This window comes from Octodon degus, unplaced genomic scaffold (genome assembly GCF_000260255.1).
Source record: "Octodon degus isolate 3935 unplaced genomic scaffold, OctDeg1.0 scaffold00012, whole genome shotgun sequence".
NCBI lineage: Eukaryota > Metazoa > Chordata > Mammalia > Rodentia > Octodontidae > Octodon > Octodon degus.
The window spans coordinates 4,280,290-4,307,885 of NW_004524588.1; the positions used below are offsets into that span (position 1 = coordinate 4,280,290).

Genomic DNA, 27,596 nt, shown 5'->3' on the forward strand with positions numbered 1-27,596 from the left:
TTCAGCCTAAGTCTTAGCCTAAGTTTTTTCCTATAGACTCTTCCTACACTTGCCATAATTTAACTAGAAAACATCTGACATCAGAGGTAAATCTGAGGTGCCAGTAAATATAAATTTGTCTACTAGCTCATGCTCATATTCACAAACTCCAGGCAGAGACTCACTGCTCTATGACTTGATATCTGTGTACTAAGCAAGTTACTTAACCTCTCCAGATCTCAGTTCTTCATGTGTAAAATTTGGATAGTATTTACCCAGTGGGATGTCATTAGAATTAAACGAGACAATTCAGAATTTCATATGCACATCCATTTAATGTCTAGTGAACCTTTTCTATGTTCAAGACTGTATCTTGCACTAATAACCTAGAGACTAAACGCTTCACTTCTACTCTTTCAATACTCAATATCTAGAGGAGAGCAACATGTAAAAATGAACAGTTTAATACAGTCATCTTTAGTATTCATGGAAAATTGTTCTATAACTTCCTTGGATACTAATAATCTACAGATGCTTAAATGCCTAGTATAAAATAATGTAGTGTATACAAGGATCCTAGGCACATCCTCCTGTATTCTTTTAAAATCATCCCTAAATTATAGTATTTGATACAATGTTAACATTCTATGAATACTTGGTTGAATTGATGGACACAGTCCCTGGGGATAAAGAGGGTGGATAGTACAGTGTGATGAACGCAAGGATGAAGTGTGTGTCGGTCAGTTTAAGAACACACATAATCAGTTTCTAATGGGGCCTGCAGAGAGGTCAAGAAAAACTTACTAGAGAAGACAACATTGAACTGACCCTTGATGAGTCATTAAGGGCTAGCCAAGCAGAAAAGGTCTGAAGGAGAAAGAAAAAATGAAAACTTTCCACGCAGGCTTTAAAAAGGAAAACAAAACACTTACGTGGAAGGAGGTGAAAGTAAGGCACAGTCAAATAACCTTTTCTTCAGGTAGGATTTCTTTATGTTGCCCAGAATGGACTTGAGCTCCCAGGCTCAAGTGATCCTCCTGCTTCAGCCTTCCAAATAGCTGAGACAACTGTGTGCTACTTTGCAATCAGTTGTTCATGGAAGGGACTCTGAGTGTAAGTTGAAAAAATGATAGAAAATGAAAGTGAAGAAGCAAGAAGTAATCTACAGCCCAAAATAAATACTGAATCTCCTTAGACAGGCTTTGAGTTTCCAGCATGATGTTATTAGAGCACAACTGCTGAGTTCTAGTTGGGGCACTGACATGAATAATTTTGTTTAGAAGGCTCCACCTGAGGTCATGGGACAGATACATTAGAATAGGGCTACATCAGGGTCAGAGGAAGGAGGTGACTGCAGCAATTCATACAATAAGTGATGAAGGCAATAAGTGAGGCAAAAAAAGGAGGTAAATATAAGAGATGGGTCAATGAGGAAGAGGAACCCAGTGGTGACTCATGGGTAACTGGTGGATTGCATACCAAGGTTAATACGAGGACAAAAGCACACTGGAGAGAAAGAAGAGAAGATGAGTTTGCTTTTGAGTATGGGAGGGTTGGAATCTTCATGGGACATAAAAGGAAGGCTTGGAAGAAGGTGGTTGAACCTCTAAACGCAGGGCCAGAGGAAAATGTGGGCACACAAATCAGAAATTGATTACTGATAGGCAGGGTCTTCTCATGAATTCTATGTAGATGGATCTGGGAGAAGATGAGGGGCACCACTAAATCAGGGCCTCCAGATGGAGTAAGAGCAAAAGGCAGGAGGGATTCAGGGAAGCCAGCTTGGGAGGGGAGGACTGGGACCTGAAAGAAAGGTCGGGGAGATGGGAGTGAGGAGAGAGAGAGGAAGAGAGATCCTCTGTGCAACAGGAGAAAGATCACTCATGCCACATATCAAAAAGAGGTTAGTAAATTAATAAGCCCACTTACTAGACCTGGGGCTCTGAACTCTCAGGTGGCAATTACAGTAGAAGTACATGGTGCCATGTGAACCTGATAGACACTTGTGCCCTGTTCTTCAAGTAGGTACGCTGCGCACTCTCCCAAGACTGTGACTTCCCATTAGCCATTTCAGGTAAGTGTCTCCACATACTTTCAGCACACAAGTTTTGCCTTTAACCATTGAGTGGTAACTTTACTTGTCCATCTTTCACTTTTTCTACAATCGAGATTTGTGGTTTACACAAGAATTTATATCTCTTGAGCCAGACAAAGGACTTAGTACCTGACTATTGTGTTTAAAAGAAAATCACACCAAGAATGGGTTAAGCAATTCTGCTACCTCTTTTCTGCGCTATCCCTATCTCTCCAAAAACAAAAAAGCTGAAGCTGTGCTTCCAGTGCTTTCCCCCTGTGACCCAGAAGAGGAGCAAAGCTGGGCTGGAGGTGGGCTGCTGAATAGCTGCATTGCCAGAGCAGCTCCGTGGGAATCCTCAGATAAAAGGCAGGGCAGAAAAGGGAGATGTTATTTCTGGAATTATCATGATAAGAGGTGTAATGAGACGCTTACCGCGGGGCTGGATAGAAAGGGAGATGGGGAGGTGGGAAAGGAAAGAAAAGCTTCTCTATTTCTTTGGAAAGCAGCTCTAGGAAGCTGTTTGAAAATGTGTCCATGTTGAGAAGTAAGCAGAAAACAAGAATGAAAGACCCCCAGGAAGGTTGACTAATCCCATTTGCTTGTTTGTATGTGAAAGACAAAAGTGAGAATCTTGACAGGAAGCACCCCTCTTAGGAAATCCATTGCCTACTCTATCTGATGGTCTCTGCCTTAAGCTCTCAGATCACCACGTGTAGGGGAATGCGAAGGCGAGGATGCACAGGGCGTTCTCACCCCCACGTGTAGCCAGTGAGTCAACGGGCTCTGCTTCTGACAGTGTATTTTCACCAGGATTCTTATATACAGAAGGTGCTGACTCTGTTCTCTTTTGTAGCTGAAATTGCTAAGAGCCCTGGCGCATGGTATGGCCATGCTGTGAGTGTGTTTTGCTTTCTGGAGCTGGTACTGTCCAGATACCAAGGTCCTGGTGTCCGAGTCCACCAGATATGATGGCAACTTTTCAGACAGAAAGAGCTGGATGCTTCTGTAGCTCTGCTAAGGCTGATCTGAGCCGGCAGAGCAGCTCTCAGGGGGGGATAATGCTCTGTCTCAGGCTCGGCTACTTCCCAGAAGGTTTTGTACTCCAGAGTGGCTTTCAAGTTTCACAGAAGCCTGCAATCCAGAGCAACACCACCAAGGGCATTTCAACTGTTAAAAAAAATGGGGTTGAAAGTGAGTCTTCAATCGCCTTCTCCTCATGAGTGAAATAAATCAGTAATTCCCTAGTTGGGCTAGGTGCTTTACATGGTTAGCCAAAGTATGCTTCCAAACAATCCAGGCAGGCTGGAAGTTAATAGGGTGGTAGACGCCACTCATCTTAAAGGAAGCATCATTCAAAGAAGAAAGATCATCATTGGGCACCAGGTATCCAAAGCCACGCAATTCACTTATTTCTCTCACTGTATAAGCAAATCTGTGATTCGAATGGCATTTTCCCCCCAGGCTTGTTGTCCTAACCTGCTGCAGCCCAGAATAGGTCCACAGAGCCCAACCTGTGACAATTATACCCAGGTCTGCCTGAGGCCAAAGCAAAAATGCAGGCCACATTCAGCAAACATTCAGCATGAGTCTTGAATTTCAGAGCAGCAAGAACCGATGGAGAAGAGCAACGCATTAAGAGAATTCAAAGCTGTTATACATTAATCCACCCTGTATCGTCCACAGAATGTGAATAGCCCCCCAACTTTTTTTCTGTGTTGCATTTAGTGGTGGAGGGGGGCAGGACTATACCAAATCTGACTGACTGATTGCCTGTCCATCTACTTGGCTGTGTGTTTGCAAAAGTCAGTAAGCCTCTCTGGACTTTGTGCTTCTTGTTTGTTTGTTAACTACTGACTCCATAAAGATGTTGTGGGATTATTATTATGATTTAATGAAGGAATATGCTTCAAACAGTGCCTGAACTTTAACTACTGACATAGAATGGGTTGATTATTAGTTGTTACTAATACTTGCTTATGTGTTGTGCAGAACTCCTGTTGCTTTAGATGGTCTATTTTAGAAGAAAAATAGGCCTGAGTTAGTATGTTGACTCCCTAAATCTTAAGGCCTAAGACTTCCATACCTTTCTTTCCATTTCCTGTCCTGGGGTGGAGTTGGCACTGTTGTTTTTCTCCCTCCAATAGCCTCTCAGCCTTCACCCCAGATTTCTTGTGTTACCTTCCTTCATCCTTTTGTTCATCTGCTTTCCAGCTTTCCCCACCAATCTATCATTTTTTCTCCATTTATCTTCCTCACACTCAAATTCTGGAGAACAGAATCTAGCATATTGTCAAAAAGAATTAAAAGTGGAATGAATCATAAACCACAATGTAAATATACAATTTTCATCCTTGAATGCCAGAAAGATCTCATAATATAAGAAAGGAGACAAAAAGGGTTATCAGGCCCTGTACATGGTTTCTAATTTTGAAGGAAGGGATCTCAGGTATGGTGAAAGATGATCACATGTCAGACAATGTCCCCAAACAAAGAATAAAAAAGGCTTTTTTTTAGCTGGTCATGCAGTGCATTCCTGAAGTCCTAGCACTGAAAGAAACTGAGGTAGGAAAACTGCAAGTTCAAATTCCACCTGGGAAGTTAGTGAATGTCTATCTGAATATTAAAAAAATAAATAAAGGCTGAGGATGTAGCTCTGTGGTAGATCACTTGATCTTTCATATTGCAATAAAAAAGACTGCTCTTCAGTAGCATACGGAACTCAGGTGACACTGTATGTGACTGTGACATTCCCAGTGTGCAGGCTACACTGCCTGACTGTAACCACCAGTGTTTTCTTCAGCTACCCAGATACCAAAAGTGAAAGGTTTTCCTTTGGTTGCTCAGTAGCAAGCTTCCTTGCTTGTGAGTGAATGCTGCTCCAGGTTGTTATTACTGTGAATTACTTAAAAGTCAGAAGAAGTATGACAGTAGAAAAATTCAACCTTCTTTGTAAGCATCCTTCTGAGGAGGCAGCTGAAAAGAAAGCCCATGGGGGGTTGGCCAGATAGCTCAGTGGATTAAAGCACCTGCTTAGACAGATGTAGTGACGAGGGTTCAATCCCCAGAGTGCCATGCTGGCCTGCCTCTGGGGCATATTGAGATGGCGACTGAAATTGGGCATGGTGGTGCACACCTGTAATCCCAGTGCTTAGGAGGCTGAAAACAGGAGGATCATTGTGAGTTTGATCTGTGTAGTGAGACCCTGCAGACCCTGTACTAAATACATAAAAGAAAATGGAAAAAAGAAAGCCCAACAAACCACATTATTATTATTATTATTATTATTATTATTATTATTATTATTTGCAGTACCAGGGATTGAACTCAGGACCTTGCACTTGCCAGGCAAGTGCTTATTCTACTGAGCTATCTCCCTGGCCCCAAGCTATTCCCCAGCCCCTCAAACCAAATGACTGAGCTTCCCCATGTAAAAAATGAAATTCTAAATATAATGAGCTCTTATAACTAATTGATGAATAAACACATATCACTAAACACACGCTTGCCATCATCAGAAGACTAGGGAAAACTCACATCTGTACCTGAAGCCATAAACTACACAATTTGGAAGGGGGCCTTATAGAAGTATCCCAACCTTCTCACTAGGTTCAAAACCTACAGCCCAGGGACACATCTCATGACTTGCTCAAGGTCACCCAATGGATTGATGTCAGAGCTAACATCCGATAAGCTGAGAGGAATAGACTCACCTCTCTCTGGGACACTAGGATAGATCAACCACAGCAAATCAGCACTGCCATCCTGCTTATGTCATGAAGCAAGTCACCCAAAGCAAGTAGACACAGGGATTGGGGACATCTACGCCAGTCAACTGGCTGCAAAGTTTCTGTAAGAGTTGAGCCCTGAAAATTTGAGGACTGAAAAATGTAACCTGAAAGAAGAAATAGAGCAACAAGCCCACCAGGAAAACCACTTTCTGTCCTGGAGTGAGTAGTATTAAACTGCGTCCTGGGGAACTGGGGATGCTGCAAGAATCAGCTCTTAAGGGCCAAATAGCCTTTCCATGTTCTAAAAACTGCTTACGAGTTCCTTCATGAGGAAGGGCCCAGGTGCTCATCTATTATTGAGCATGTTTAAGAAGGCATTTAGGAAAGAGCACCAGGAGACAGATTTGCAGCTGTAATGTCAGTCCCAGGAGGGCTGTGCTTGCTTAGAGAAGGAGCAAGTTCATGTCAGCGATATGGCCAGAGCTGGCACAGGCAGGTGTTGTGCTCCTAGGGACACCTGCTGGAGCAGGGAACTCTCCTCCACCAGCCCACTGGTAAGTGAGCCATGCACAGGGCAGACGTCAATAAACAGCATACCACCCTACTGTTGACACGTTCAGACACTCAGCTGTGGCTGGGAATTTGTCTCATGTGGGGAAGAAGGGTGGTGGCTGAGAGGCAGAGATTTAAAAACCATGTGATAATGCATGTGAACAAGTAATAAATAGCAGGTAAATACTTAAATATATAACCAGAGCCAGCCAGATAGCTCAGTGGACGAAAGTGCATACTTAGGCAGATGCAGGGAGTGGGGTTTGATTCCCAGCATGCAGTGGAAGCCCCACCCCCAGGGTGTGCCGAGACAGCAACTGAGACTGGAAGAGGTAGCATGTGCCCGTAATCCCAGTGCTTGGAAGGCTGCAAACAGGAGGATCACTATAAGTCTGATCTGTGTAATGAGACCCTGTTGACCCTGTACTAAACACATAAAATAAAATATATAAGCATAGTTAAGTCTAATATATTTGAATATATTTATATATAATATCTAAGTATATTTATCATTAAATAAATTTATTAAAATATATAATTACTTATAAGATAAATATAACATTTATTTTAATGATATACACATATCTTTATATATCATTGATTATGTTATATTTTAATGATGTATATTAATGATACATCTTTTACAATATACCATTAAGCAAAAATGCAGATTACAAGACAAGATGAATAATATTGTCCAAGTCTTATACCCTCATATATTTTTGCAAAGCACACATATGAAGATATAGGAAAATATTGGAATAATAGAAATCAAATAAACAGAAATTATCTCTAGTGGTAGAATGTGTAGCACATTTTATTTTCCTCTCCATGCTTTTCTCTATTTTATTAAGTTTTTCTTTGAATGAGTGAGAACAGTGCTATAATTTTGGCATCATAACTAATGAATATTATTATATAAGAAGAGGTTTATTGCTCAAAATGGAACAGGATTCCTCAATTTTGAAAAATAGAATCTCTATTGTATGTAGTACATTTAGAACCACAGTTTCTTTTTTTGAAAATACGTTTAGGACAGGGTCTACAGGGTCTCACTACATAGACCAGACTCTTAGTGATTCTTCTGTTTCCAGCCTCCCAGGCAGTGGGATTACAGGCGCGTGCTACTATAGCCGGGTCAGTGTGCCCCGGGGGCAGGGCCAGCACGGCATGTGGGGGATCGAACCCCAGCTGCTGTGCTGTGCCTAAGCAGGTGCTTTAGTCTGCTGAGCTATCTGGCCAGCCCAAGAACTACAGTTGAAAAAAATTAAAAAGAAAAGAATATTTTTCTCCTTTCAGATCTTACAGTTGCGCATAATATTTTAGTAGCCAATAATTTGCCCTGGTAGGACTGAACATGTAGATTTGAAATACAGAGGTCTTCCATTGAAGAGCAAGCAGAAGTTATGTTTATGTGAAATTATGTTGCTGTCTATTTATTCCTTAAAATATCAAGACCTGAAACGTCTGAGTTTTAACCAAGGGAACAGAAGGACTCAGAGCATTGTTTGTGATTGCCTCGCCTGACCTGATTGTGAGGGAAAGTCTGGTGAGGCATCCTGTCCACATCATGCGTGAGTGAGGTCCATGGTGGTGACACTGGCACCCTGTCTCCTCCTTACAGCAGCAATCCCTTAGTTTGCCACGAGGCTGTCCTGGCTTTCCTCCCCTCTCCTGGGTGGCCATGCTCTTTACCTTGCCAGCTTCAAGGCTTTCTCCCACCTAGTGCTCATCTGGGGCCCTGGGGTGGCTCTGTATGTACAGCTTGGTCCGCTTCCCTCTCCCTCTGAGCTCTTGGGCGACACCTTCCTCTTGGCTTCCAGTGACCACCGCCATGGAGAATGTCACTGAGCCTGCATTTTCATGTATCCTACTAAAATCATAATGGCCATTTCTACTTTCATCCTAACCCAACAAAAGTCACAATTAAGAATCCTAAAACTGAACCCACGTAGTCCCTTCTTCCGTCACTAAGTTTATTACTTCTTTTAATATCCCAAGATTCCATAAACATCTTGCTCCCTGGGGATCAGTTCTTCAATGATGTGTATCTCACCTCCTGACATGTGATGGACTGATCGTCCCTCTACCATCTTTCTCCATCCACCCCTGCTCCCTGTGATCATTAGTATCAAGCTTGTCCACATTTATTCAGATCTCAGATGATGTCAGTGGGCCCAGAGGAACCTAAGTCCATATAGCTCATTGCTTCCACCAGATGAATTTCTGAACGGAAGTTACAAATTTTTTTCTTTCATGAACACTCCACGATTTCTGATTGCTTGCTGAGTTTACTGAAGCTGCCTTTGCTTCTAATGGCTGTTAGGCTCAATGCTTCTGAAAAATGTGTCTCGATCTCCTTATTTCTACCTTATTATCCAGGCAAATTAAAAAACCTATTATTCTACAAGTAAACATCAACTTTACTTGCCCTTCCCTTTGCTTGAAATAGCATTCTAGATTTCATTTGATTACCAATCTCTGAAAAGCTTCTATTATTTAACAGCTATGCATAAAAGCATGTTATTCTCAAATTCTTTCCTGATTCCCTTAACTAGATTTGTTATTGCCTTTTATAACCCCTTTCTGTCTTATTATTTATCAGTTAACTATTGCTGTGTAAAAAGCTAGCATAAAATTTAGTGGCATAGAACATGGATACTTGTTACCCATAGTTTTCATGGATCAGGAATCTAGACACACCCTGGCTGGACGCCCTGAGTCAGAATTATGTACAAGGCAGTGACGAGGCTTCCAGCCGGGACTACGTCCTCGTCTCCAGGTGTCACGCGGGAGCTTCCTCTTCTGAGCTCACCCATGTGGCAGTTGGCAGCCCTCCAACCCTCGTCGGTTATGGGTCAGAGATGCTAATCCTTTGGTACTGCAGCAGGCTCGCTCACAACAGGAAGGGCAGCTCCCTGCAAAGTTATGGATCCAAGAGAGAGGGAGAGAGAGTCCCAAGACAGATTCAGTCTTCATATGCTTATCTCAGCAGGCTCAGCTCATCATTGTGCCCTATTCTAGTCCTAACTATGGAGCTGCTAACCTCAGCTCACCTTCAGAAGAGAGGACTACACCAATGGCATGGCTTTTCGGGTCACCTCAGTGGAGCCTATCTCACTATATTCCTCCCTACCCGTGTAATTTATTTATTTAAATTTTCAAAAAAAAATTTATTTATTTCGTACAGGATGTCACCATGCAGCTCAGACTCATAGTGATCCTACTGTCTCAGTCTCCCCAGTGCTGTGACTACAGGCACATGCAACCACGCCCTGTTTCAGTGGCTGGCGAGGCACAGGAGTGGCACGGCATGTGGTACTTGGGACCAAACCTAGATCCTTGCACTTGCCAGGCAGGCACTTAGATTGCCAAGCTATCTCCTTAACCATAAAACTTTTTAAAGAGAATAAAAAAATAGTAAAAAGAAAAACCTTGGAAACAATGCAGAATTTCACTAAATATACAAATAAGAATTGAACAATGGTTGTGATATTGCATAATGTTGTCTTCAAATTAGTTGTTTAGATTGTCAGATATAAGCATGAAAAATTAGTTTAAAAAAGTAACAAATTAAAAAGAAGAAAAAAGTAATTTAAGCATTAACTGCTCCTTTCAATAGACCAGAAGAAATTAGCAGTACAACTATCCAAGCTAGCCCTTCCTTCTTTCTTTCATTCTTTTCCTCATCCCAGTCGTTTTCAAAGGGAAGTTGTTTCTTCCCTTTTCAAATGGAAATTGTTCCTTCCCTTTGAAAAGATTATTTTTCTTTCACAGTGCCTTTGTACCTTTCAGATTTTATTTACTTTTTCAGATTCTTATTCTAGCAAGACAATATGATGTTGTACATGTGGGTCTGATTTATTTCACTTACGAGTGTGGTCTCTAGTTGTATCCATTTACCTATGAAAGACTTGAGTTTATCTTTTTTATATCTAAGTAATACTCCATTATGTAAAAAAAATCCCACATAGTTTTTAACCATTCTTTAGTTGATAGACATTTGGGTTGCTTCCAAGATTTGGTTATGACAAATTGTGCTGCTATAAACATGGGTGCACATATATCGTTGTGGTATGATGCTTTCAGTTCTTCTGAAAGAAGATCCAAGAGGGGGACAGCTGAGTTGAATGGGACCGCCAATCCTAGCTTTTTGAGGAATCTCTACACTGATCTCCATAGTGGTTGTACCAGTCTGCACTCCCACCAACAGTGCAGAAGGCTTCCTTTCTCCCCACAGCCCCTCCAGCATTCTTGGTTGACTCCAGCTGTGCAATCTTTCATCTTCTCTCTTGAAAGGACACATTCTGTGAGAATGGCATGCCTGATTTCCAAGCCCCTGGCACAGGGTCCTCTATAGCGAAATCCTCCAATATGTAGTTTTTGGATTGAACTGAAGCTAACTGATTGATAAAAGAAATGGTAACTCAGCAAAGGTGGCAAGCAGTGCTTCCAGAGGTTCTGCCGGACATCAGGAGAGTCACAGGAAAGCATGTACGTAATGGGTGCTAAAGAAGGGCTCTACAGGGGAGAGCTACACCATCATTACCTGGAGTAGCAGCTAAGTTCACCCTGAGACGATATATTTCTGATTTCAGGGATAGAGTGAGAGAATCTAAAGTGCCATGTCTCTGGGGTAGAAAAACACTAAGCATTTGCTTCACACCTTTGTTTAGCACATGCACAAATATAAAGATACATGTGCAGTGACTTGTTATTTTAATGTTCCTTCCCTTTTATCTAGAATGCTCAAAGACCTCATCAGAGTATGGCTTATCTGCCTGGACAACTTAGGTTTCTTTTCTTAACTTCGTTCTCTCTTATTCTGTCTCCTCTCGTTAGTTCATCAGAACAGCATGACTGAAAATCATCTTGTTTTCTCTCTACTCAGATTATGTACTCTAATCACTGTCAGCTTTCCGGTCTTAACATTTAAAATGTGCCAACAATTTTGCCCCGCTTTCATTTCCTATTTTAATTTTCTTTATTCCACGTCTTTCTCTTTTCATTTAGTCATCCTTGTTTCCTCCCTTCTCTTCCTCTTCTGAGTTTTCCGTTGCTGAAGCTTTCCTTCCTTTGCTAGCTGAATGCCCCTAGATGGCTGAAGTTTCCCTTGAAATGTTTAAAGGCACTAAATGTTTATATTTTTGTATTTCACCGTCCAAAAAAAGGAAAGCTTTTCAGACAGGCAATGTCTTTGCCTACCACAATTCTAAGGTGAACACGCAACTCATTAGAATACACCTTGATTATCTAGACCTGTACAGAACTCTCTTCTGCCCCCTGGAGGCCTCAAGATGAACCGCAGTGAGCCCTGGGTCAGTTGGTCTCATGGAACCCTAACTTTTTAATTCTAAGTCTACTCACGTCCAAGGCATGTATTCTAGTGTTTAAGCAAGGAATAAATATTTCTGAAATTATTCCTTTTCTGGGAGTTTCCTGCTCCAGTGTCTGCAAGAACCAGGTAAATAACTAACAAGAGACTCGAGGAGGGCTATACTGAACTGGAGAACGTGTGTTGCATCTGTAGTCCTGACACAGTGTAAACCCGCGGTGGCCAGGCTTCCAAAATTCTTAGGAAATTCTGATATCCAGAGATCTGCGGTTCTATGAATTTGTAAGTGCCAGGAAGCAACTTAATCCTTAAATATACTGTAATCTTTTTAGGCCGCAAGTACCACCTCTAGGATGACTGCCAGCCGTGACCTTCCCTGCCACCCCTCACAGGCCCTGTGCAAGGTCAAATGAAGACAATTAAAGCAGCAAAATAACTTCTGTAATGAACACATGCAAACGAAGAGCGAAGAGGGTCGCTTCGGGTAGGCCATTTACCAAGCACAGGCGACTAGGATGAGCTGCTTACTAAACACAGTTCCTAAGAAACAATGAGCACTAATATGTCTTCATCCTTTGGCAAAAGCAAGCAGAGACATTGACGTGTTCATGGTCCGTTGTATCAGGTAATAAAAATTCATACCCTATTCTCCGAAACCTAGCTTCAGTGAAAACAAGAAAGATCAAATACTAACCACATTTCTCTTGTGATTTGGAAGTTGGTTGGTAGTCTCAATATGATATCTATACTAAATGTAACCAGAGGATGTATGAGCATGATTTTAAATGTTTTTACTTTAAATAAGTTACTAGTTATACTTCATGCAACAAAGACATATTCTGTGTGAATTTAGCTGGCAAATTATCAAAAGTAATAAAGTCATTGTCAAAGCCCCTTTGAGGCTGGCACCAAGTAGCTGAGGGCCACTGCACCCTGTCTTAACTTAATTGCTTCAAAACCCTCAGCACCATTGAAAATGATTGCACTGATTTATTTGTGTTTTCTGTCTCCTGCTACTCACCAAGACATAAATTCTTTGGGGCTGGGGAATATGTTGGTCTTATTCAAGAGGCATTGTGAAATGAAAAGAAACTGCTTAAAAAGGAAAGAACAACTGGGATGGGGGAAATTATAGATAGATAGATAAATAGATAGATAGATAGATAGATAGATATAGATATAGATATATAAAATATATCTATGTATATATTAGCTAACATAATTGTACTACTATTTTCTATTAGTTCATTGAAAGGAACAGTTAGTGTTTATATTGTTTGATCAGTCTTACATCCCTATATCTAGTAATGTGAGAACAACTTTGAAGATAACTATGCAGTATAATAACCATTGTTAATTTCCTATCATCGTGTTTTAAAGTTCTGTGCCCTCTTTATTATTTTTGCCTTTAAAAATGCTGATGAAAACAGACACTGTTTCCCCAACATTTAGAATAATGCCTGATTCAAGAAATTTTGCTGAATGAAGAGATCCAGGTAGTGGGCTTAGTTGGGGAGTTTCGTCCATGTTCTCAATGTAACAGGTTATTCACAGTCTGCTCAGTGAGCAGGCCAGGCCTTAACTCTTTTCTTCCAGGGCTCTGGCCCTGCCTCATACTTTATGAAAGGGTACAGATTCAGTTTTACTTTACAGTTTAATGGCTGGGAAATAAAATGAGCCTGGAGGGCAATGATAGAATGGCCACCTTAAATATCCATTAAACAGATACTTCGCTTAACCTTGTAAGAAGGAAATATCTACAATAAACTGTTCCTCTGCTTGACAGGTTAGAATTTGGATTACTGGGCCTTATGCTCTGGCTTCTAGGCTGGGTGCTGAGCATGAGCGCTTGTATCAGGTTTTGGGATGAAGATGCTGTTGGCATCTAGAAGCCACCCCTTGAGAAGCACTGATGTAAACCATAACACACTATTCAGTATTCAGTTGCTCTCACTCACACCTTCCTTTCCATTTCGCTGCCATCCCTTTTATATAGAACCCTGGGTATGGCTATGTCTTCTGACATTAAACTACCTTCCCCTGTAGGAGGAGATCCTTCAACAATTATGAGCCAGTCTACCCACTGCAGAATAAGGAAGCTCTAAAAGAGAGTTCCTTGCTACCAGCTACAAAGTGGTGGCTTATTACAATCAAATACAACTCAAGTAGTTCCAATAGCAACAGGACACACTACAAAGCTTCATAAGCACTTACTTTTGCTTAACGTGCTGTAGTTGTTGTTTAATGCTTATTGAGAAGCATAAAGTGCTGAACTGAACTGAGGATGTTTTTATTTCCAGGTTTCCATACATGGGCCAAACGAGGATGGCTGGGCTGCATTGTGGGCTTTGCCATCATTTTAAGACTAGAAATTTATAATAATTATTAAAAATGATTCATAATTGTTTCTATTAAAAATTTGGACTCAAAAGTCATTTGAGAATGAAAGAAGAAAGCTTTCTCATCGCCAGCTGATCTTCAAGCACTTTAAGGATTCTATTTGCTGTCAACTAGTGCCTTTTAACAAATAAGGCCAGGAGGCCCCAATCTAGTTCTGTGTGTGTGTTTACATGTTTACATGTGGTCATTTTCTCCACTTCCTGATTTCTAGAATCAAATTTGAATTGTATTGTTATTGGTTTAAATTATGGTCAAGTAAAATAACCATGAATGTGTACATACCACTTACTATATATAGATCAGACCCTCTGCTAAGATTTTTACCAAATAGTTAAAAAACTTATTTGCTTCTTACAGAAATGAGTTGAGCTGAGTGTTGTTATTATTCCAATTTATGGACAAATGGAGGCACAAAAAACTGGAACGAGATCCACTGGAAATTGTTTGAATAAGTCACTGTGCTAATAAAAAAATAAAAATAAATAAAATAAAATTTACAAATGAAAAACAAAAAGTCACTGTACTAGGCAAAGGTGAGAAAGATATGGAGCTTCTGGCTTTTAAGCTTTAAGCCACGAATAACAAGCCAAGAATCTGAGATGCAGTGCAGGGCCACCTCAAATGCCATGATGTAGGGTGGAGGGGGAAGCACAGGCTGCTCTGTGGAAGGTTTCCCCAAGTTTTAGCTATGCAAATACCAATCACTGTAACAATTTTCACCACATTTGTGTTGCACCTATATTAACCTTAATTCTTAAAATACCATGTATTAAAATTTTCACATAATTACTGTAAATGTGGGCAAAGTATTATTTGCCAAAAGTAGAAGATAAGTATAAAACTAAATAGGTCATTGTTTAAATAAATAATATCTATTCCTGCTAAATTAACTAATGTACCAAAGTTGAAACCCAATTCGATCGGTAGCTGGAGCAGGGAGCGGACCCCAGAGACCCCTAGCAGCCCCACCGCCGCTGCCGGCCTAGTTACCGTCACACCCCCTGAGGAGCCCAGCTGCCGTAGCCGGGGCCCCAGTCATCATCACCGCAACCATGAGCAGCGCCACCCGCTGCCTGCGCCCTCAGCGCTGCTGACACCGAGCCCAGCACCACATGCAGCAGTGCGGGAGCAGTGGCCGGGGAGGCCTCACATTGGAGTTGGCACCTGCCCTCTTGCACAAGAAGGTCATCGCAAGGAAGGTTTTGGGAACAGTAAAATGGTTCAATGTAAGAAACGGATATAGCTTCATCAACAGGAAAGGCACCAAGGAAGGTGTATTTGTACACCAGACTGCCATAAAGAAGAATTAACTCCAGGAAGGACCTTCGCGGTGTAGGAGATGGAGAGACCCATGGAGAGGGAGAGATGGAGAGCTTGATGTTGTTGAAGCAGAAAAGGGTGCGGCGTCAGCAAATGTTACAGGCCCTGGTGGAGGAGTTCCAGGTCAAGGCAGTAAATATACAGCAGACCATAACCATTATAGACGCTATCCATGTCGTAGGGGTCCTCACGCAATTATCAGCAGAATTACCAGAATACAAGCGCAAGGGCCTGAGTTCAACCCCCAGTTCTGCAAAAAGAAAAAAAAAGAAAAGAAAAAGAAAAGATAATTACCAGAATAGCGAGAGTGGGGAAAAGAATGAGGGATCGGAGAGCGCTCGTGAAGGCCAGGCCCAACAGGGCCATCCCTACCGCAGTCGAAGTTTCCCACCATACTACATGCAGAGACCCTACGGGCGTCGACGACAGTATTCCAACCCTTCTGTGCCAGAAATGATGGAGGGTGCTGACAACCAGGGTGCAGGAGAACAAGGTAGACAAGTGAGACAGAATATGTATCGAGGTTATAGACCACAATTCTGCAGGGGCCCTCCTCTCCAAAGGCAGCCTAGAGAGGAGGGCAATGAAGAAGATAAGGAAAATCAAGGAGATGAGACCCAAAGTCAGCAGCCACCTCAACGTAGGTACTGTCGCAAATTCAATTACCGATGCAGATGCCCAGAAAACCCTAAACCACAAGATGGCAAAGAGACAAAAGCAGCGGATCCACCAACTGAGAATTCGTTCACTCCCAAGGCTGAGCAGGGCGGGGCTGAGTAAACCCCAGCTTAACATCTCTACCATCAGCCTGTTTAGTCATCCAGCAAGAAAGAAATGAATAGGAAATTCCAGCAATAAGAAATGAATGAAAGATTGGAACTGAAGACCTTAAGTGCTTGCTTTTTGCCCATTGACTAGATAACTAGAGCTATCTGCATTATCTATGCAGCATGGGATTTTTATTATTTTTACTTAAGACATCTCTTTTTGGTAATTTGCAATAAAAGTTTACAACTTGATTTTTTTTTTCAAAAAAGTCAACAAACTGCAAGCACCTGTTAATAAAGGTCTTAAATTTAAAAAAAAAAAGACAGAAAGAAAAAGAAAATTGAAATCCGTCCTTGTGGAAATGAAGTAGAATGATCAATAATAGATTTATATTCTTTTGCATTGAATGTGGATCATACTTTTTCATATATATATATGAGTTATTTATTTATTTGGCACAGGATCTTGTTATGCAGCTTGGATTCCAATAATTCCCAGCATCCCCAGAACCATGTGATCACAGTGCCATGGCCCTCAGAGTTCAATTTAGAAGATCTTTCAACACATTGAATGGTAATTTCCTAGTACATCCCCTCTGTGCAGGGACAACCCGGACAGCTGCTTTTTTGTAGGAAGCTGTGGCCTCTGTCATTCAAAGACACATGTTCTCCTTTCTCAAGTTGAAGACAGGGATTCTTGCTCTTAGCTAAACAGAAAGTGTGTGTGTGTGTGTGTGTGTGTGTGTGTACTTGCACATGCACAAAATCTGTAGTTTAATAACAGATACTCAAGAAGTATAGGTTTTAAGAATACAAAAGAGCTTTCTCTCTTTGCTTCTACCACTTCCTTTTTTTCTCCTTTCCTTCCTTCCATTTTTATTAATCTCAGGAAATCAGTTCACTGCAGTAGCCAGGTACAGTTGGGATTTATGGGCTGTACATTCCAAAACCCCCTTCCAGTGCCAACCATTTCTCAACTTAGTTTTAAACCTCTTAAACAATTGTCCCACTCATGCTAATTATCCTCTGGTCTACAAAATCATTCTCACTGATGTTGCTACTCTATAATCCTATTAGTCTGGTTAAAATCTTATCTTCTGAGTGTTGCAGCAAAAATATACTGGACATGAATGGCTTTGGATAATGGATCTAGCTGTCACATCTGAGCTCTGTAACTTTAGGCAAATCATGTGACATCTCTGAGTCTCAGCTTACTTATATATACAAGTATTTCTCAAAGTTTCAGTAGAATCAAAATAGTATCAAATATGCTAATGTTCTTTATAAATGACATTGCTAAAATACGGTTATATAAATACATCAGCTGTATTAGTGGCCAAATCTGGCTAATGTCTTTTAATCTAAGGCTAGACTGTTCTAGCATTTATATATCTTTCACAGCTTTTATAGGGAAATAGATTTAATTTTTTTCTATAAAGAGAATGGTAAGGTGGCTTCAATATCCATCAGAAATTCTACATAAGAGGGAATATTTTGTTCCTTTCCTAGCAAACTCCATTCCCTATGGGATAAATGAAGGAAAAAAAGGTGCATATTTTAGGAATAGCCAAAGATGATAACCTAAGAAGCCCTGCACCAAATCACTTGACTATAAAAATGTAGGACAGTGTCCAGAGGAAGTTTCGTATAAGCGGGACATTCAGGCCTCTGGAAAATGTAGCAGTGGAGTATGGTTTCCTTGCTTCTTGGGGTCTCTCAGCCTCTTATTCTCTCTCCAACAGGCACCTGCTGCACACATTCCTGTCCTTCTGTTTTCCTCTCTGGAATCACGCTTGCCTTCTCACTATTGCCCTGGCACAGATTTGCTTTCATTTCAACCTTCAGAACATTTGGCTGATGTGTGAAGACCTGTAATCCTAGCTGCAGCCACCTAAGAGCAGTGGAGATCACCTGGATATATGACAGAGCAGGAGGCCTCTGGGGAAGTAAGAGAGCACCATCGCGGTCATCTTAAAACACCACTCTTTGTCAGAATGAATGAACATGTTCACCAAATCATGAATAGACGCAATTCTGACAGAGAAAATTATAAAAGCATCCCCAGTCATCTATGTCCCATAGCTCTGATGGGAGGTTTATGTCGAAGGTTTTATTAATAGCTTTCATTCATAGACTTTTTTATCGACCAATATTTCCTCTGAAACCTTTGTATTGCTGGCTTGGCAGAGTTAGTATGCCAAGGTTAGAGCTTCTGTTCCTGAACACATGAATCACTCTTACCTTGGTCCTGCTCAGTTCTTATAAATAGGCATTTAGGAGAGAGAATTTGTGCATGAACTAGTATAATTCCATGATCACTATAGGGAAAACTTAAAGGATAAGCTCTCTTGGTGCTAGATGAATGAAGGCAAGCTTATATATGAAAGACAGATAGAAGTTTCTGTCAAACTTCAGATCTCAGCCAATGTCAGTATGCTATTAAACATGCACAAAGTAGCTTGCATGGTGGAAAACACAAGAAAGTATGCCTGGGGTAGTATATATATTTCAGCCTGAGTGGACCAGCTGTCAAGTGCTGCCCCCTCTGGTGAAGGGCGGCCACTGCTTCCTCCTGTTGGATCACTTGTCCATTAAAGAGTAGCAAAAACACTGGAAAGGCTGTCACACCAAGTATGAGAGCCCTGTTGGTTGCCCAGAAACATGGATCAGAATTTTTAAGTATATAACTCTCAAACAATGAAATAATTATGTGGAAAAATATAGATAAACAAAATACATGGCCTCCACTCCCAAAGACAAGACATCAGCAAAGTTAGAAGGCAGCGCACTCAATCAGAAGATCACAGACAGAAGTGTTTCTATGACTCATAGCAGATCCAAAATAATGAAAAAGAGTCTTACATATACACTGCACACGGGCGCATTGCTTATTAGTAAATTAATATTAACCAAAAAATTCCCACATGGAAGATTTTTCACTTCTAAGATTTAAACACATTCAACAAGAAAATATAGATCAACTCCTCTCATCATGTGAAGCAGCCCTATGGTATCAAAGTTGCACCATAAACATCTCTGAAATTATTTTTACATGAAAAATAAAAGTCTCTATTTAACAGCAGATAAAATGTCTCATCCTAAGGGATCAGTTTGAAAAAGTGTAATGCATGCATAACAATGGACTATCACGCAACAATTAAGTTTCATGATTTCGAATAATACTAATAACATAGGAAGATGTCCACAGTATCATAAGAGAAAAAAGTAGCTTGTAAGCTATTCATATATGACACTCCAAATTCAACTGTATCACAAATGCAAAATAGCACTATTGGAAAAATAGTATAATATAGAAATTAGAGAAACAGTTCAAAGAGACCCAGGAACCAGCTACAAATCATGGTCATGAAGTAAGTCAGACAACGTGGATGGAAGAAGTCTTTCTGCTTTGGGGACACTTTCTTTTTACTGTTGTCTCAGGCCAAGGTTAAACCAACACCAATGCCTGAGCTCAGTTCTGCTTTTTTGTCCCCATCAGCAAATATAGAAAGAAATAAAGGCAACCAAGGTTATCTTGTTCTTTTATCCTTTTCATCCAGTGGCTAATGACAAGCATCTGAAGTCAACTCCCCTCTCTGAAATGACATTTCTGAAGCTTGTTTCCTCCAATTTTCTGCTCTTCTCTTGCAAGTGTTTCACAGAATTGTTGTTATTTTTAATTTCAGCCACAATGAAAACTATGATGGTAATTTGATAGCGGCAGTCTTCAGCTCATGGTAAGGGTTGAAAATTACCTGTGGGAAGGAAGGAGGAAAGGGAGGATATAAAGCAGAGAGGAAGAAAAAGGGAAGGGAAGGAGAGATGGAGGAAGGTAGAGAGGGAAGGAAAAAAAGCTAAAATCATGAAAGGAAGAGAAGGCGATGGGAAGGGAAGAGAGGAAAGCACTCTAGAGCTCACGTGCCATTGCTTTGGGGAGGAGCATATATTACAGAAAGATGAGAACTTGCAATTTTCAGGGCTTTCATAGTCATTCCTTGGTGCAGTTCTAGTACTCAAGACTTCTCTCTATTAGGCAGTTCTCCCTGTAGTCAATATAAATCCTTTCTGCTTGACCTTAAGCCCACTTACTCTCATTCTATCTCAAGAGGCTGTGAACAGCTGATCTCTACACACTATAATAATTATTCATACATTTGAGGGGCATAGGTCATCACCTCATTACCTTTAACAACATAAATCCCTGTAGCTTTTCTCAATGGATCTCGTTTTCTAATCCCTTAATATAATGATGCATATTAGTACTTGGGTTGAAGTTGGTCAAAATTGCATGTCATCAAATGTTGGTATCAGGAGACATAGAACAAAACCCCTCTGATGTGAGCAGCTTTTGTTCCACCCCTTCAGTACTCTTGGCCCAGCCTGGACCAAGCATGGATACTCCTCTGAGACTGGGGGTAGAACACAGTGTGTGCGGATGTGTTGGGGTAGTCACCGAGTATTTGTTGCCCTACTTGTAGGTGTTTTGTCCTGGGCACAGGGATGTAAATAGATGTGGATCTTAAGTCCTTGAGAAGTCTGCCAGTCTGCTCATGAGGGTGCTAAGATCAGTACATGGATAGGGATGAAGAGGCTGTTTTGTCATTTGAAGCTTTCAAGTGATATCTGCTAATCAGCAATCAACTCTTACACTGTCACCCAATTAATCATTGTGGAATATGGTCACCACTGTCCTTCAGCGTTAGTATCACAGAGCATCATACTTGGATATGAGATTCCCACACACATTAGGAACCTTGAACCTGTTGTATTTATCCCCGAATCCAGATGCTGCTAGAGTATTCTGCCTGGCTATGCTGCTGCTCCTGTGGCGCTTGGAAGGGTCTTTTTCTTTCTCAGATTGGTCACTCACCACCCTAATTCTTAGGTACTTTTATATGCCCAGCATTCACAAGTTCTGTTATGCAAATCCTTTTATTTCCTTAACTGATGGATGTGGCTGTGATGTTTCAGAACTGCAAACCATAGATAATAAGGCATCTGAGAAGTCAAGAAATGAGCCAGTCAAACAATGCTTAATTTACAGAAGGAAGGGCATTTTCTGTTAGGTGAAGAAAGGGAAGAGGGCATAGGCTTATAAAACACACTCTTGTATCATTGGGGCAAAGATAGTCAAAGATTAAATTTTACATATCCTCCTTTCATTCTGACCCAGACAGTCTCTTTAAGGTCTGTTTACATCTTTCTGCTTCAAAATGCACCATCATCATTTTTTGAAGTCATTACTCAGAGCACACCCCCACTGCATTTCATTTTTATTATCCCCATTTTGGGAACGATTAAATGGAAGCACCGAGCAGTTGCAATGAAGCAAATCATGAGAAGCTCTGATGGAGATAGAAGCCTGAGAGCTGGTTGGAGAGGCTTCTCTGTGCCAGACTATTTTTAATGCAAGTTTATGCAGCTTTCTCTCTACTTAGAGCCTTACAAATGAGCCCATTTTGTCCACAATCACTTTTTGTGCCATTACCTGCCCTTCTGATGCACTATGCTATATTGGGGTGTGTGTATGTGTGTGCACGCACTTGTGTGTTTGTGAATTCACTGATAAATGTCCTTCTCCACACTTCTAAATGCCAGAATGATATTCTGGGTTTTCTTTAAACAAGTTTATCATTCAGAGATATCTTTGCTATGGTAGCCATGATGCGTCCTGATAGGTACTTATATAGGATCCTATTAAAGGTTCACAAGAGCAGGTATTGTTTGTTTCATAAAGCCTGTAGAATAAATACATCACATTTTCAAGCATTTGGAGTATTTTCAGAGGAATATATACGAAATTTGCAGCAATAATAGCTCTGGGGAAGGTTCCAGAAATTGCAAATGATGATTGCTCTGGAAAGAAAAGCTAAGGACCCTATGTAAAAAGAGAACATTCCTTTTACCAGGTAAGCATCTGTACCCTTTGCTTTAACCATGCACAAATATCATCTTAATTACACATGAAGGACAGCAACAACAAAATGATATGTGTTGAATACTGGCTCTGCTACAGTCACTATTAACTGGTGTTTGATGCTAAGATCCCATTTAATCTTTACAAGAACCTATGTAAAACTCTAGTTTGTGGAGGGGAAATAATCTCGGGTCCTGTCATTCACCCATCCGTGTTGGTACAGCTGATAAATGACACCGGGGGGAGGGGACTGAATGTAATTCTTTTCGATTTCCAAAACAGTAGTTTATACTGTGTTGACTTCAAGGGATGGCAAAGGAACCAAATTTATAAGACAGTAGCTTTGGGACTACTTTTTGAAGGAATAAAGGACTATTGTGAATTCCATCACATGGTTCACACCAACAGCTCAATCATCTCCTCCAGCCAAGGCCCCTGGTTAGAAGCTATTTCATGCACATCACACCTTTGCAGGATGTTGAGCCTCCCTGAAAAGTTCCCCTAAAGTCCTTCATGGGTACCAGAATATTCACTCCAAAGGTGGGGTGGAACCTATTCTCTTGTTGTCTTCAGTAAACCACTATTTTCTAATGGAAGGCTTTCAGGGTGGCAGCGAACATGCTAGTCAACATGTAACTTTCCTAAACACGCAGAGTCTTCATCTATTTAACAGGTATCTTTTCATGATCTCATTGAGCACTATACTTAAGAGTTAGAATTGTAGAGGTGAACAAGGTCCTTGTCCCCATAAAACATGTGTCCTGATGAAAAGAGACAGGCAGTGAACAAACGAGCAGGCAAATAAGCAGAGCACAAGATAGTAAGTATATAGAAGAAAATTAAACTGGCCTGGTGTGGTGGTGCATACCTGTAATACCAGCACTCTGGAAAACTAAGGCAAGAGGCAAATTTGAATCCTTCATGTGTAATTTAGTCAGAACCTGTCTCACCATAAAAGAATAAAACAGACTGAGGATGTAGCTCAGGGGGAAGGGTTTTATCCCCAGTGCTAAAAAAGAAAGATGTTCCCTCTTTAGAGAGGGAAAGGAGAAAAGTTAAATTGTTGTGTTGGAGTGACTACTAGTTGGCCACTTTAGTGCTGGTCATCAGAAAGGCTTTTCTGGGGTCATGAATTTACCTGGATGACAAGAGTGACACAGAATCACCAACAGCTACTGTCCTTCAAAATAAAAGCAAGCTCCCTCTGTATAAGTCAGCAGTCATCCTAATTTCAAGACCCTAATCATTTACAACAGGAATTTGTAATCCCAGAATTTAGAGCTGTAAAGGCCTTAGAGGTCTTAGTCTCAGGCCATCATTTTAGAGATGAGGAAATAAAGATCAAGGAAAGTGAAGAGAGCAGGTCACGCAGCTATTGTGTGCCCCCCACTAAACTCACTTAACTTTCCAGTGTTCTACTCCTCCCTGCACTGCTGAACCTGGTGCCTGCCTCCCTGGAGTCCACAGATATTATAAAAATCCTTTTGGAGTACAAGGACTTACTGGAATGACATTGGGAATCTTGAGAATGACACCCTGGAGCCAGAGGAGCTGTAGAAGAAAAGGTGCAACTAGCCCCAGTGCGATTCCTTCACATCCAAGCCAACCCCGAGAGTCCTGTCTGCCTCCTGCCCCTCCTTTCTGCCCACAAGTGATACCTATAGAGGTTTCTTAATTTTAGAGCTGTGTGGACTCAATAGACACTAAACATCTCTCTTCAGAAATGTTCCCAGGCTTAACCAAGTTGAAATGAAAATGTTCCATTCTATAATCTCACCCCTCCTAAAATGCTTTACAAAATGATTAACCACAGAATTTCTTTAAATAGCAAGTTCCTTCAGTACATTTAAGACACAATCTATAAAAATTCAATTTACCCAAAGATTTTATTCCCTCCTCAAAAGAAAACAGCTATTGTATCAAGGGCAACAGCATAAACATGGACTCTCGGTGGTCGGTTTTAGGCTCAGTATGTAATGGTTCTCATTCATTCCACAAGTACTTATTGAAGTACTGTATGGAATACACACTTCCAGGTTGCTGTGAAGACACAATGATCAGAAGACAGACATAGCCTCTGCCCTTTGGAGTATGCATGCACACAACCCTTAACACAAGGCAGGCTATGATGAGCTTCAAAGGACATACAGACTAAAGCTACAGAGGACAGGGGAGGGAGAGGCATTGTACTGCAATCAAGGACCTGCAGTGACTTTTTAAGTGCACTTCAAAGAATGATTTCTGTAAACATACAATGAATTTTAGGAAATAAAAGCTTTGTGATATGTACAGTGGGCAAGACATACAAGGGCACATTCTCCGGACAGAAGGGAGTCCACTGTTGGAAATGACCAAGAAGAGAAGGCAGGCCTTGGAAGGTGTACCGGAACTTGAACACAAAAACTGGCAAAATGTGGCCTCCAGCCCATAAACCACAGAAACCCTGAGGGGCAGGGAAAGAATGTGCATTTGTGTTTTAGGAGCTCATTCTGGAGCCACAGGTGGGGCAGACCTGAGGGGATAAAGGCTGGCATCAGGGACAGAGCCCCATTTGCAGAATCATTCCATGGTTCTAGGATCGTATTTAAAGTAAATAAAGCAAAAGTAAATTCAAGAGCCAGAATAAACTTAAAATTGATGAGATGCAAAATCTAACTCCAGAGAGAGCATCCAGTTCTAGAGCCCACACGTTGTACCCCAGCCTAGAGAAGTTATCAGGGCGGGAAGTGGTTCTCTTAAGGACAGTGAGGAGATGCCACCTGCTCGAGACAGTAATCATCAGACCACTGCATAAGAGCTACCCCAGCTAGATGTCTTTTGATCCATGTATGAAGTTTCAGTTATTAAGAACTCCTCTTCTGGTGATATGCAGAAGTGCCTGTTATACATGAGGGGCCAGAACTCTTGTGAAATTATAATGTCTCCACAGCAGTGAAAAGCAGCTTGATTGGGGTGGAGAGCAGGCGCTTGGAGAACAACCATTTGTGAACAAATGATAACTCAGCGGAGGGAGGATAACTTTAATCAAGAACATCAGGCACAGTGGAAGCCTCATGACTGTGCCTGATGCTGGCAAGTACATGACAGACTGAGGTCTTTCAGTATGAAGAATCAGGTCCCAGGGTGTACTACCTGGGCCATGCCTAGCCCACAGGTCGCAGAGTTAGCTGTCCAGGGCTCTCTGCAACATGATTGGGAATTTCAGGGAGTGTTCCTCTGACCTCTTTTCTTGGCTACTCTCTCTAGAAATATATAGCTTGGTGTTACAGTTGGGATCTTGAATATACCTCAAAAGTCTATTGCTGAAGATCTGGCCCTAGCCTGTGGCATTATTGGGAGGTGGTAGAACATTTAGAAGGTGAGGCCTAGTGGGGGAAGTTTACATATTGGGGTCATGGCTTGGAGGGAATATGAGTACCAGGCCCCCCTTCTCTCTCTTTGCTTCCTGACCAGGAGGTAAAGAGGTCTCCTCACCTACGTGCTCCTTATCACAGGCCTAAAGACACAGTGCAAAGAGCCCCAAAATGAAACTTCCTTTTCTGTGAACCAAAATAAATTTTCCCTCTTTAGAAGTTGATTCATTTCAGGTTTTCTATCACAGCAACAGAAAGCTGAGAACACTTTCCTCTGCAGGCAGACCCACACTGATAGGGTGAATCCTGTTCGCAGCTAGCTGGCCCATATAGTCTACGGACCTGACCTTAAATCAGTATCCCAGTATACTTTGCATGGAATAGAATATCCTGAACAAAGGGTCTTGTGGTAAAATAATGCAAGGAAATTCCATATTAAAGAAAACAGAAGATGTTTCTTTGCTCTGACACCTAATGCTAACATAGTCTGAGAGTCTCCGAGAATAAGAAACAATAGACAGCATTTCCCAATATTTTTTATCTGAAAAAACAAATTTTCAGCAAAGTCCCTCAAGGATCAAGAGCATGACAGAGCATACTTGAGAAAGGTCAGTCATGACCCTATTCTCTATAACATTTGTGTTTGAGGATCAGAAACAAGAGCTAAAGCTAATATTTAGTTTCTCACTGTTGCCTGGCCAAGTACTTTCACAGATGGTAATATATTTAATCTTCATTCCTGTGACATAGGTACTGCTCTGTTTCTATAGGCCAGGAAACCGAGGCACGGAGTAGTTAAAATATTTTTTTTCCAAAGTCCTAAACAGACAAGCTGGTGAACAGAGCAGTCTGTGAACCCACAGAAACCAATTTCTAATGGTAAAATACCAAATACTGTGACCAAGATTCAGACCAAAGCCATAGGTGGCAACTCTAGACATTCTAGCAAATCACAACCTATAAGGATTTATGGGGCTACCCTGATACTATATAGAACATGACTTCTGAACTGTACCACCATTTGGTTTCTTCATCATATTATCACATTATACAAATATGACTTTTCACTAAAACAAAGTCCTGACTGCTATGCAATTATCCATAATAAATGGAACTCATAAAGAGCCCCCAAACCACTTTTTGATTAGCCAAAGTGGCATGAAAATGAATGCACAACTTGAGACATGGCTTCTCCTGTGCTTTAAAAGTTTTGATCTCTTGCTCCATAGGTCTAGTAATGAAAACCAAAGGACATTTTCCTGTAATGTGTCCCAAAATTTCACATCCCTTCCTTCTACTTGGCTCAAGAATTGTCAAAGATATGTCCTACCCTCTCCCATTTCCTCTCCTTGTTCAGAAGAATTATCACCAGTTTTGGGTGCATCTGGTAGCCGTCTTCACTGAAGGACAAGTTTCTCCCCTCAAAAGTGACGTTGATCAGATATCTGTAAAGATAAAATGAAAAGAAGATTAAGCACATGAAGGAATATACTAAGAATAAGAAAAGTAAAAGGTAAATGGAGACAAACCAGTAAAAAGGCAGACAAATATCATTAGAAAATCTGGTACTTCTTGAACTCTCATTTAATTATAGAAGACAATTATTCATGTTTTTGTCCAATAAAAATAGAGGCAAAATATAATTTAAAATAAAAGTACTTGGTTTGAATCTGTTGCTATGACTTTAAGTGACTATTTAGCCTTCTGAACTTCAGGGTTTTTCCTTCTCTGCAGAAAATGGGGTAAGAAAAGGGATGACTTCATTAGGTTTAATCAGATAGTAGGTTAAACACTTACCCTGAGACCTGGTGCATAGTAGACCCTCATTAAGTGTCAACAAATATTATTGAAAAAAGAGATGAAATAAAGGGGTAGAGTAAGTAAAGACAAAGAAAGAAAATGGGTGGAGACAAAGACAAATTTCTGCTAAGCAAAGTGGTTTGTAGGAATAAGGCTTTCTCTCCTTCCAGACATTCACATATGTTTTAAACTCTTACTAATGTCTTGCCCAGCCCATATTCCTAAGAGTTGTGAGGTGAGTCCACTAGGCAGGAATCTGATGCCACAGGACACATCTGAAACCAAGCATTATTGCATTATGTCCAGTGAACAGAAGGTACCCTTGAAGGAGATGGAAGCATTGCACAAAGTGTTCTGGGGACGAGAGT

At 41.0% G+C, this 27,596-nt stretch overlaps 1 protein-coding gene across 1 annotated transcript in view; it reads right to left on the bottom strand.

Annotated features, from left to right (window-relative positions):
- Positions 1–27,596, bottom strand: part of Grin2b (glutamate ionotropic receptor NMDA type subunit 2B) — a 438,155-nt gene that overhangs the window by 88,681 nt on the left and 321,878 nt on the right. Inside the window, exon 4 of the mRNA XM_004626083.1 lies at positions 26,759–26,873. Coding sequence (XP_004626140.1) covers positions 26,759–26,873 — 115 coding nt within the window. The remainder of the gene's footprint in view (positions 1–26,758; positions 26,874–27,596) is intronic.